The sequence below is a fragment of the Halichoerus grypus genome, chromosome X (genome assembly GCF_964656455.1).
Source record: "Halichoerus grypus chromosome X, mHalGry1.hap1.1, whole genome shotgun sequence".
Classification (NCBI taxonomy): domain Eukaryota; kingdom Metazoa; phylum Chordata; class Mammalia; order Carnivora; family Phocidae; genus Halichoerus; species Halichoerus grypus.
Genome location: NC_135727.1, coordinates 2,464,419 through 2,477,399, shown reverse-complemented (window position 1 = coordinate 2,477,399; position 12,981 = coordinate 2,464,419). Strand labels below are relative to the sequence as shown.

The following is a 12,981-nucleotide window of genomic DNA, read 5'->3' as shown; positions in this document are numbered from 1 at the left end:
ACTTTCAATCAATGCTAAGGGCAGGTGTCATTTAATAGTGAACCAACACCAAGTAAATGACATTTTGATGTCTTGGTGGAAATGACATATTCACAAACCCATGTCTCAGCACGGATATTTATATACGTAGTTCTGTTCTCCCAGTGATTTTAGGCAGTTTAATTTATTCAAAAACACAATCTCATGTTTACTTTCAATAATTTTTATAAGGCAGTAGAGTACATTTTCTTCTGAAATCATATTTTTATTGGAATTGGCTCTGTAAACTAATGAGTAAATACAAGCGGGTACACGGATAAGATAGATTTTATATTCTTTAATTTTTTTTTTTTTTCCTTTAGGAAAAGCAATGTAGCCTTCTTTCTGTATTTGTGCTTTGAACCTTTTGGGACTGATACAGATCCACTGAGGCCAAGCCTAGAATTAAATCATCGTTACTGTTAAAAGTTAATTGACAGTGTTAAGTACAAAAAGTCATTACTAACGAAGGGCTGAAAGCGTAATACATATAATTGTGGAATTGCTGCTACGCACATAACTGTTTAGGGTTGGGGGTTTTAACAGGAATAGATTCTTGCACTTACCAAGCAAGCTATGATAAACAAGATGTACCGATTGCAACTATAATTTTTAAACTACTACAACGTGGTTCGGTGTAGCTAATGTTACACTTGTATTGTAAGACTTGGGTTCCTGTTCTTCCTTCAAAGTCATCAGAACAACAGGGAATAAAGAGACTTCTGAAGAATGGCCAGCGCTTGCTGCTGCTGTTTCAAGGAAGGAAATATTAAACATTCGCGTGTTATTTAGGTAATTGTTACATACATTTTGGCCAACAAAATATCCCAATGCTCACATCCCTCCTGAGTTCTTAATATTAAATATACACCACTTACAGCTTCCATCATAATTTTGTTTTGCAACTTGGTCATGTCTTCCCTAACTTCGCTTTGTTGATCAGTAAGAAGATGTTCATGGTCCTTCTCTAAGTCCTGCATACTCTAATAAAACAAAAAGCCTAGTTCAGTTACAAACCACCACTTTTCATCTCATGCTCCAAACATGTAAAATTAAAAATTTCAAGGGGCGCCTGGGTGGCTCAGTCAGTTAAGCGTCTGCCTTTGGCTCAGGTCATGATCTCGGGGTCCTGGGATCGAGCCCCCACGTCGGGCTCCCTGCTCGGCGGGGAGTCTGCTTCTCCATCTCCCTCTGCCCCTCCCCCTGCTCATGGGTGCTCTCTCTCTCTCTCTCTCTCCCCCCTAAAAAATAAATAAAATCTTTTAAAAAATTAAATTAAATTTCAAAAGTAACAATTCTTAATACTCAAAGGATGCTCGTTATTTATTCCAAATAAAATATTATACCTAATACATGGAGATCAAAATACCCACTTAGGAAATTTTTTAAATGTTGTGTTTGAGTCAAATATTATTATTATCATAGAGGCATGACAGTAGTACACTTTGCTCGAAACAATGGGTTAATAAACAGTTAAGGTCAAGGTGGAGAAAAAAAAAAAGACTGGCAGTCCCACAGAATGAAATACCATGATTTTAAAACTCTCTAATAAGCTTTCTAAATACCATGTAGCACTGCACTTATAATGAGTAAAAATCAATGTAACATGATTCCATTGGAGGGAATAAAATGATCTGTAACACGACCTCTTTAAGTTATGAAAAACAAACGTGTTCTAAATCCTTACTGTTCACTTAACAAATAGTGATCTAGCACATACTACGTAAAAAGTACTGTTAAGTGCTGTGGAGGAATTTGGAAAATGAATGCACGATCTCTTCCTTCCTTATTCCAGTGAGAATAAAAAAACATGTACATAAAAACAACACAAAAACTTTGTAACAATTAAGGAAACACCACTTGCCATGACTGTGTACCGGAAAATAAGATTGATTCTGATTTAGTTGGCAAAAGAGTAAGACTTCAGTAGGTAAAGGGAAGAGGGAATTGAAAGTACTCTAGAAACAAGGAAGTGATGGTGAGTTAGTGTACTGGAGGGGTGGGAGGAAAGGAGGAATGTAAGTATAAAACTACAAAGGGAGTCTTGTTACAGGGCAGACGTTGAATACCTGAGTGTTTAAATGGGAAGCTAATGGCAGGTTTTCAGGAGGGAAGGTACACGTTTTGGAACATCATATTGCAGAACTGGGAAGGATGGACCGGAGAAGAGAGAACTCAGATGAGAGTTTAATAGTATAAGCAGGGAATGATGAGATCCTGAACTCGGGGCAGCGGCAGTGGGAATTCAAAGAAAGATATTAAGGTACAGCTGCAGAGGTAAAGTACACCTCCCACTCCCCTCCGCCGCCCCTCCCTCCCCGCCCACATACACACACCAAGAAAAAAGAACGGGGATGTGCAGGCTTCCATTGCCTCCTAAACGAGTATATATCTGCACGAAGAAGAGGTCTGTGTCACTGAGGACAATTTGCTAATGTGCAAATATCCCAGCAGATCATTCTCAACTCACAAACGTTTAGTCCTCCTCTGGCTTTTTCATTCTGTTATACATTTAGACCTTTTCTTATGATTTTAAGTATGCATATAAAGTCATTATTGGTCTAATATTCCAAAAGCAAATATGCCATAAAACACTCACGTAACGCATTTGAATATAAAAGTGCTATTCATCAATTACAATTGCCTACTCATATTTAACAGAAACCGTTAACACAAGTAAAAGACACGTAGAAGTGATTTATAGACTTCCTAGTTTCCACTATAAATTTATTGCCGATCTCCTCAAAACTGATTGTTGAACAAAAAATTATGATTAAAGTGTTAATAAAGTACCAGTTTTCTTCACAATACATATATTTCTAGGTGAAATTCCCTCTTTACAGTTCCCTGTTCTAGATGACTCCCACAAAACTATTAATTAATTCTAAAAATAAAAATGCATTTACCAATTACGTTAAATCCAAAACAATGAATTCCAAATGGACAATGTTTAACAATTTAGATGTACAACCTAAATGGTTCCCCCTTCCCCGAAGATTTGGAAAGCAACAGTCTTCTACTTTTACATACATTTTATATATATATTTTTAAATATTTACTTACTTATGAGAGAGAGAGAGCATGTGCACATGCAAGTGGGAGGAGGGGCAGAGGGAGAGAATCTTCAAGCAGACTCCCCGCTAAGCAGGAGGCACGAGGCGGGGCTCGATCCCACAACCCGTGAGATCAGGACCCACGACCTGAGCCAAAACCAGGAGTCGGCTGCTCAACTGACTGAGCCACCCAGGCGCGCCTACATGTTATGTTTTATAAGAATGTATTGTGTTGCCAAATACAACAGACCTTTAAGAATTGCTCATGTAAGTTTTTAATTTTTTGCAGTCTCTGGTTCTGAACAGCTCTAGCTTGTTGAAGAATCTTTCGTTGCTCTCGGAACATACCCTACAAATATAAAAGAAAAGGGTGATAAAATGTGGGTAACATTTAATATTTAGAAAACATAATTATACATCAAGTTTGAAAGCAATATTCTTTAAATCGATACTTGTTAACATTTCCTGTTTTAACAACTTTTGTGGCCAAGTTTATTCACCACTAATATACAGAAACAATACGACGATCCTACCTAGTAGCCATTAAGTAGGAAATTGTCTTCCTCACCAATACTGAAAACATGTTTTAATTTTTGACTTCAAAATCCACAAATGACCCTTCCAAAAATGTGTTTACCACAAGTAGGCAAAAATCCGTACACTAATCCTTCCTAACAGTAGTTTCAGAAGAGATATTCTTTCTTTCTTTCTTTTTAAGATTTTATTTATTATCAGAGAGAGACAGAGACAGAGAGCGCACAAGCAGGGGGAGGGGCAGAGGCAGAGGGAGAAGCAGGCTTCCTGCTGAGCAAGGAGCCCGATGTGGGCCTTGATCCCAGGACCCTGGGATCATGGCCTGAGCCGAAGGCAGACGCTTAGCCGACTGAGCCACCCAGACGTCCCAGAGATATTCTTTCTTAACAACATTCAAAACGTGTACTAATTCTCGGTCATTTCAGTATGCATACAGATGATCCTAGCCTCTCTGTTCCTTGACCTAATCTCCAACAATAATTTTGTCCTCTTCCCTACTTTAGTCACTCACTTACATAGTCATACCCTGGATTCTGTCATTCCCAATAACTGCAACATCTACATAATATTAAGTAGAGCAGAGACTTATATAGGAACTGTGTGTCAGGTACTGTTCTGAGCCATTTTAAACAAACTTATTATATACGATCTCATTTAATCCTCAAAACAGCTCTATGAGGCAAGTACTCTTATTATGTCTCGTCTCCTTTCATAGGTGAGGAAACTGAGTGAGGTACAGAGAGAAACAATTTGTCCCTGATTTCACAGCTAGTACTGGTCAACCAGGACTGGGTCCCCCCAAAATGGTTCCAGAGTCCAGGCTCTTGACCACTGTACTATACTGTTTGTCCACTTTCCCCCCCGACATTCAACGTCTACCTCCCTGTTTGTAGTTCTCTACCCTTTTTACTACAGTTCAGTGCTCTTTCAGGATTAACATCCCATCGATCCTGCGACTTTTCATGGTCCCCAGTCCCCACTCTCATATTCTCCCTTCTCCTCCTTCTTGGCTTAAATTCCATGGCCAATCATTATACCTATGCACTTGCACGTGTACCTTGCCCCCTTTTCACTCTGTTGATCTGCGTGGCTAAACCGCAACCCTGGAAAATCCAACTCTCCAGCTGCTCTGCCACAACCATGCAGAGGGGTCTCACCTTAAATTCATGATCACTATGACACTAACCTAAATTAGACCCATAATGCTGCTTGGCAATGATATTTCCCTAGTCCATTCGCTGGCCCGCTCTCCTGGAAACAGTTCCAGGACTTCTTCTCTGCCCCTCAAAGGCAACACCTCCTCCACCACTCTAACTCTTAACTGGTGACCTTCCTATATCACTAAATAGACTGAGGCAATCCAAATAGAACATTCAGTCTCCCACCGCTACATCTTCCACCCACCTTTACCCATCTGGGCTCATGGACTCTACATTCTCTCCTCTGTTTTTGCATGACCTACTGCCACTTGAGACTTTGATACAATAAATAAATCAATTTTAAAGCCAAGGCTGATACCAACAGCTAGTTTTTCTTCTTGTTCCTGGGCTTTCCGCATGTCTGTATCCCACTCCCGAAACAAAGTCAGAAACTGCTGAGAATATTTGAGATGAAGATTCTGCCTGTAAAACATAATAATGAGCACCGTCACACCTCATAAAGATATGGAAAAATTAACCATATTCAAAACAAAATTGATTTGACACAATTTACGCCATAAAAGGAGACGGCAGTAACAGCGTAATAGCAGCTGAAATGGTCTCCTGAGAAACAGAAAGGCTACACGAACGATCTACTCTTATTCCAAAAGTATCGTCCCTGACTGACCAATATATAAGCTATCTCACATGCCTTACCTCTTAAAAACTAGTGAGGATTTACTGTACTATCAATTTTCCAGAAAAATTCATTTTATCTAAAAGCAGTTTACTTTTCATTTCTTCTTACTGAAGAACATGTATGTTCTGATATGGTAAGTAGATTCAGTAAGGATATCATATCCATTTATCATAGAAGGTTTCCAAACAGGAATATTTCACTTAAATACTTCCCCTCTTTGGCACAACAATGGTTTTTAAGAAAGAACAGTGAACACAATTTACTAAAATATGCAAATTATTTGTAATATAAGATCAATCTTTTCTACATAACTGAATACAGTTAACTATCGCAAGAATAATGGTTTAAGGCATTTACCTGAAGTTCAGCTAGTGTAGGTCTAGAATAAATACGAATTAATGTTATAGGAAGAAAACTCAATTGTTATTTGAAAGGGAAAAAAGGTCATCTTTATTGGCTTCCAGGAGATACATCTCAATTCTGTTAAGGAGTGAGGTTAACAGAATTTATCTGCTTAGAAAAAAAATCAAGCAAAATCTATTTTTTCACTGGCAAGTTCAATATAATAGAATTTGTCTTAGGTTATTCGCACCAACGAATACTAAGAAATGATACAAATGTCATCGTGACTTCAAAACAAAACAAAACAACAAAGCCCAACAACTTCACCTTTGTTCTTGCTGTATGTTCCAAACATGCTCAATTTTCTCGTTAGCGGTTTTGACAAAAGCTCTGGCATTCACTTCGAACATTTTTCTCTTTGCAAGAAGAGCCCGTTTAATGTCAACTGTATACAAAATATTCACTGAAATTTAGTGTTGAAAATTATTTTGTTTTCATATATACGAATCAATATGCGTAAATGTTGTCTCAGCAATATGCAAAGACATTTAAAATTTATAATACAGACATCATAAATGTCCAATCACTATGTTGTATACCTGGAACTAATATAATATTGTACGCCAATTACACTTTAAAAAATAAAATAAGTAAAATAAAAATTATAACACAGGCATCATTTCAAAAAGCAAGATTTGCTCACTATTTTCTGTAAAATCTTTCTGGTACTAGTATCCCAGTTATAATTTTTCTAACTGCAGGCCACCTTTTAGTTTAGAGATAACGAAAAGGGGATAGTAATCAAAATATTTTCCATTATCAAAATGCGTATAGAGAACCCCAAAGGCAGACTTTAATTTCCTTGTGAGAAAACAGCTAAAAGGCAAATTTCTCTAAATTTATAAAATATCCTCCAATTCAAGGGACATGTTTAGATGGATTACCGTTAGAATGCATTATATATGCTAAGTGAAGTAAGTCAAGCAGAGAAAGTCAATTATCATATGGTTTCACTGATTTGTGGAACATAAGGAATAACATGGAGGACATTAGGAGAAGGAAGGGAAAAATGAAGGGGGTGGGAATCGGAGGGGGAGACGAACCATGAGTCCATAGACTCCGAGAAACAAACTGAGGGTTCTAGAGGGGAGGGGGGTGAGGGGATGGGTTAGCCCGGTGGTGGGTATTAAGGAGGGCACGTACTGCATGGAGCACCGGGTGTTATACGGAAACAACGAATCGTGGATCACTACATCAAAAACTAACGATGCACTGTATGGTGACTAACGTAACATAATAAAATTAAATTAAATTTAAAAAAAGAATGCGTTATATAAAACGCACAAAAGTGTTTTCTTAAAAATGATCCTCAAAAGGATAAAAATAATTATATCGCACATTAAAAAAAATTATTTTTCAAGCGGTCTAGTGCGTGATGCTTTTAACTGTGTTTTACTAGAAGAGACAGGGGCCGCGGGTGTAAAAATTCTAATTTAAATAAATGAATTCAAAAACATTTAAAAAATATTTTCATGGAGCTTTTTACATGACACTTTTATCCATAAGTGCTGCATTTCACAGAATCTTAATACTTCAAATAAAGCTTTGCAAATCATATGATTTGACTTTATGGATCTACAATCAATACTTATTTTTCAGTAGTCATGAAGGATCTGCACTATAATAACAATATTTTATACATCCGGAATCCATCTATAGTAAGAAGTTTACCAGACAGCTCACAAAGCAAGCACTTTGTCACCACCAAATAGAGCAAAGCCTTCAAAACGTACTCGCTTGTAAGGATGATCTCTATCGAAGAGCCGCAGATTGACTTGGACCCTGCTAAGGGTCCTGTCCTGTAGTGCAGATGGTGTAACTGACATCTGGCCAAACCACATAAAACTTAGGAGTTTGGGTATGATTATATATTTCTCACTAGCTGGGAGACTTCTTTGGTTTGCAGCTACACGGTTTGCTAATGAAAAGTAACAATAAAGAGTTTTCTGTTTGTTTGTTTTTTAGAGGATTCAATTTGTGCTGCTGCTCCAAAGAACAGGACGCCGGAAAGTTATGAAAAGTAACTAAACAAGGAAATTTAAAATTGACATTAAAAATTGATATATCACCTAATCTGTGCACACTGTGCACACAAGGAGGTTCAAACTTTTCTCTGTTTAATTTATATTAATTTATATTAAATGTACATGTGTGTAAAATAATGGCATCATTCTTACCTCATCAAGGTTAGTACCATTTTTACTTTTCCACATCAACAATGGAAAAGGTCAGTAAAGAAACTTGCAAAGTTGAATCACACTAAATACCTGTGTCATATCCTACATACGAGAACAAGGCATTAAAATCAGTGTTGCAGACCACTCATTGACATTTCCATTTATAAAAGCTGTATGGTTTAAAACCATTTTTTTTTTTCCACCGCAAACATCACTTAAGCATACCTCCAAGTCCTTGCAGCATCTTCTGTATTTCATTCCTGTGAAGAAGTTACATCAAACATTATTAAGGATAAACAAAGATCATGTTTGTTTTGGAAAAAATGTCTCATTCTAGGATTTTACAGAGAATAATTGTTATGTAAGCCAAGTTGACTTGATCTGGTGAGTGAAAATACTATGAACACATTACCCCGCATCTTCCTCAAACGTTACTGCAGAAGGCCTTTTTCGTCCATGTTTATCGGTTACTGGACTGTTTCCTGCGTTGAAATAAACATACATACATATGTTTAATACTATATTAAACATACACTTATTGACATTTAATGCTGAAAATCCTCTTTTGCAGCTTACTCAAGACAACATAGGCAATATTGGTTCAGCAGCACTGGAAAGAAAACTAGCATTTTTTAAAAAGGCCTCACATCAGAAATCAAGATTATTCGCTTCTTTTTTTTCACCTGTGAAATCTTTCAGTTACTGATATCTGAATTCTAATTTGTTTGTTTGTTTGTTTTTGCCTGCACACACCTTTTATTTAACTTATCCTGGAAAAAGAGCTAATAAACAAAAGTTACTATCTCCCAAAATGTGTGAAATAAAAATGGGGGGGGGGGTTTCCTCAATGACAGTCTTTTAATTTTCTCATGAAAAGACCGTTGTACGGGCTGGTCTTTAATAAATTTATAAAATATCCTCCAAATCAAAGGACTCATTGAGATGGATTCTTGTTAAAAGTCGATATATAAAACACACTTTATCATTCTGTTTTAAAAGTGTCCAAAAGGGATACAAATAAATAAATGAAAAGAGAAGAAAGGGTGTGTGTGTGTGTGTGTGTGTGTGTGTGTGTGTGTGTGTGTTAATTTAGTCAATGAGGATTTTAAGTATATTTGAGTTAAAAGACCGTGGAGAGTTTAAGGAAATAAAAGAATTTATTCAAAAACACTTCCTAAATACGTTTCTTAGTAAACAAATGGAGTTTTTCTTACAGCCTTTTTAAAAAGCACCTTTGCAATTAGTAAAATTTTTAATATTTCAGAAAACGCTTTCCTAAGCATTTGACTGCGTGTTCTGCATCGGCCATCAATAGCTGTTTTCCAGGGACCGGGAAAAGGCGCACTGTTACACAACCACTTTATATATCCAGTTTGCCACGTAGAATAATCAATGTATGAGACAGCTCACACACCGAGAACCCTGACACCACCGAACAGAGCAAAGCTTTCAAGACGTACCTGCTTGTATGACTGATCCATATAGAGGACTCAAAAATCGACTCAGACTCTTTTATACTAAGAGTCCTGCCCTGTAACCCGGTTAATGTTTAAGTGACATCTGACAGAACAGCTGAAAACTTTTAGGTTTATTGGTTCTGATCACACGTTGCTAGCATGCTGGCAAAGTGGTCTTTAGTTTTCCACTGCACGGTCTATTAGTGTATAAGCATCATGACAAAGACTTATTTTACAGGCTTCAATTTAAACCTCTGTACCAAAGAAAATAAATAGAAAAGTCAAGGAAAATAACTACAATGAGAAAATTAAAAATTGATATTAAAAACCGATGTATCACTCACTCTGGGACACGAAGTGGAAGACAGATTATTTCGTGCCAATTCTCCTAATATCCCCACAGTCCATCAAATGTACCCACGTATAAAATAAAAGCATCACTCTTACCTCACCACTGGCAGCCCCGGTCTCTGCACATCCACAGTAAAAAGGGGAACTAAGGAAATCTATGAAGCCAAATCACGCTAAATACTTAAGGAAAATCCTGTATCTGAGAACAAGGCATTAAATAACAGTGTGGTAGCCCACTGATTAACATCTCTCGTTAATATGTGTTCTATGGCTCAAAACAACTTACTTTCGCTGAAATAGCTCCTAAATCATACCTTCAAATCTTTCCAACATGTTCTGCAATTCATTCCTGTAAAGAAATGACATCAGGTATTTAATTAAGGGTACCTAAAACAGCACGCATGTTTTGGGTGAAATATGTCATGCCAAGGGCTTCACACACTTCACATACTTGTTACCTGAGCCAACCTTTATTTTTCTTAAAGTACCTTACGGGTCAAGGGAAAATTACTTTAAACGCGTTACCCCACATCTGCCAGAAATGTTCCTGCTGGAGGACTTCTTCCCCCGTAGTATTCAGTCAGTGGACTGTTTCCTGCGTTGAAATAGAAGCGGAAAACATTTTAAAATGAAGTGTGGTGGTGGGCACCAAGGAGGGCACGTGATGTGGTGAGCACCGGGTGTTATACGCAACTAAGGAATCACTGAACATTCTGCCACAAACGAATGAAGTACTACACGTTGGCTCATTGCATTGAAATCTAAAACAATAAAATGAAGTACGGCATTTTGATCAGTTTTCAGGGAGCAATACCTTCACCGTGGAGTTTTTTAGGCCTCCGTCTCGCAAACAAAAGTTTTCTAAGGCAGACCCAGGAAAGGAAGCCTGCATGTGCAAGGCCAGATGAAACTAGATCGGCGACCAGGACCATGCGATGGAGACGGTGTTACAAGCCTTTCAAGGTTAATGCCAGAGTACCTCACCCAGCAGGTGTGAGATACTTTGGAAAGAAGGACTGCGGGGGAGCAGAAGAGCTGCTATCTAAGCCTCGGTAATCCTGGTCTGGGACAGGAGGATCAAGTGGGCAACCTCCGGTACGTGGAACTGCTTTACACACACACACACACACACACACACACACACGCAGACAGACACACGCAGACAGACGCACAGAGACAGACACACAGACACACAGAGAGACAGAACAGACACACAGAGACAGAGACAGACAGATACACACACACACGAGGATTTTACTGTTTACAACGCTGGGGACTCCAAAGCGGTGACCTGCCCGGCGTGCGCCATCAACAAGCGCGGTATCTGCAAAAGGTGTCAGATAGGCAGTACCTTCAGCCTCTGGCCCCCTCAGCTCTCTTCCCTCTTGTCTCCCAAAGGCATAGGCTGCCCTACCCTGAGCCTCCACCGGGGCCTTCGCAGCTCTGCCCAGGCGCTTCCTGCCAGCCGGCGCCATCCCGAGGAGGTGTCTTCTGAGCTCTCCTGCACGCTGTGAGCACAGACACGCGTTAAGGAAATGGGGGGACACGGTCAGTGAGCGATGCCAGGCGAGGGTCCTCTGCGCGGATCAGAGAGTGCGTGCCCTCGTGTCTCTTGTTGGACCAGGAGGGGACAAAGACGATGGGGACGGTGGACCCCTCCCTCCCCCCGCCCCCCCCCCCCCCCCGGCTCCGACCGAGCGCATGCGACCTGCCCCGGGACATCTGAGTGCCAGGACCTTCCGCCGCATTCTGTCGCCCTACGTTGGGACAGAGGCCGTCCCCACCCCTAGGCCCCCCGCGGGACAATGTGCTGGTCCGGAGGCCCAACCGTGGCCGGGACTAACGTTAAGTGTCCCCCTCCGAATGGATGGGGAATAAACCGTTCTGCCCCTGTCCGGACCTGTCCGGGGACCGTCAGGTCCAGGGCGGCTCCTCGACACGCCATCTGGACCCCAGGACGACCTCCGGGGACCAAACTGTCCTGCCGGGTGGCCGGGCAGGAGGGACAGACGCAGACGGACCCTCCTCACCAGCTGTGACCCTCCCAGGAAGTGGGGCGGGGACCGTCGGACCCGCCCGCTGCCCTGCCGGCCCCGCGGGCCCTGCCAGCCCCGCCCTCGGGGGCCTCGTCGTGTCCTGCCGCTTAACCAACTGAGCCACCCAGGCGCCCTCGTCGTGTCCTGCCGGAGCCCCCGACGACCCCGTGGGGACATCCCCTCAGAGGCCAGCCCAGCCGCCGCTGCCCCACACCCTGGCCCCCTCACGTCTGAGGAGACCCCCATGGCCACACAGTGCCGCCGGGCCCGCCTCCCCTAGCCGCCTGGGCCTCCCTGAGGGTCCCCTATGCCCCACCCCCATCCTCTGTCTCTCTGTCCCTCCCTCCATCCCTCCATCTGCACAGCGACCTCCACACCACGTCCTCCGCGACGCTCCTCTGAGGGCCTCGCGCCGGAGAGGAGCTCGCCAGCCTCGCCTGGGCGGGAGCGTTACTGATTGGCCGGCGCAGCGCGCATGCGGGAGGCGGGACCTCGGCCGAGACACGCCCCCTGGACCAACTGCGCCTCCGGGCGCGCTGGTGCGGAGCATCGACCATCGAGCATCGAGCATCGAGCATCGAGCATCGAGCATCGAGGCCCCGGCTGGGCGGCTCCGGGTCTACCATATTCAAGGACGTTTCACGGGTCCTCTTCCTGGGAAATCACAAAAGGATACGGGAGTGTGGAACACGTAGGTGCTCAAGCCTCCACCTTCCCGACGTGGGACACTTGTAACAGTTCCTACTCAGTCTCCTCCCGGGGGGGGGGGGGGGGCCCTTCCCACCCACCGCTTCCGCTCGCAGAGGAATCGCCATCCTGCTGCGTGTCCTGCGTAAACCAACCCCCTCCGTTTTCTAGGGTTTGTTTTCTGGTTGGTTGGCTGGTCGGCTGGTTGGTTTTTGTTTTGTCTTAGAGACCCGTGTGTGTATCCTTGACTGTCCTGGCCTCCTGCTGTGTTGCCCGGGGAGTACAATAAACTGTATCGCCTTCTGCCTAGTGTTCCGCCGCTTCCTTTTCCACCCAACGTTGCGCCCTGACAGCGCCTGGACTATTCCGCAGAGCCGTCCTGCTGTCGTCTGCCCTGTTGTAGCACACACCGTTGTGGAACCACTCC

At 42.0% G+C, this 12,981-nt stretch overlaps 1 protein-coding gene across 1 annotated transcript; it reads right to left on the bottom strand.

Annotated features, from left to right (window-relative positions):
- Window positions 1-223: 223 nt before the first annotated feature.
- On the bottom strand, window positions 224-8,481 carry LOC118544197 (synaptonemal complex protein 3-like). The gene is made up of 8 exons (XM_078064812.1): window positions 8,459-8,481; window positions 8,249-8,283; window positions 8,114-8,125; window positions 6,114-6,249; window positions 5,128-5,227; window positions 3,322-3,420; window positions 897-1,001; window positions 224-767 (listed from the first exon to the last, which is right to left on the bottom strand). Exons 1-8 carry the CDS (start codon window positions 8,479-8,481, stop codon window positions 714-716), a joined length of 564 nt encoding a protein of 187 aa, XP_077920938.1. The 3' UTR covers window positions 224-713.
- Between the last annotated feature and the right edge of the window lie 4,500 nt (window positions 8,482-12,981).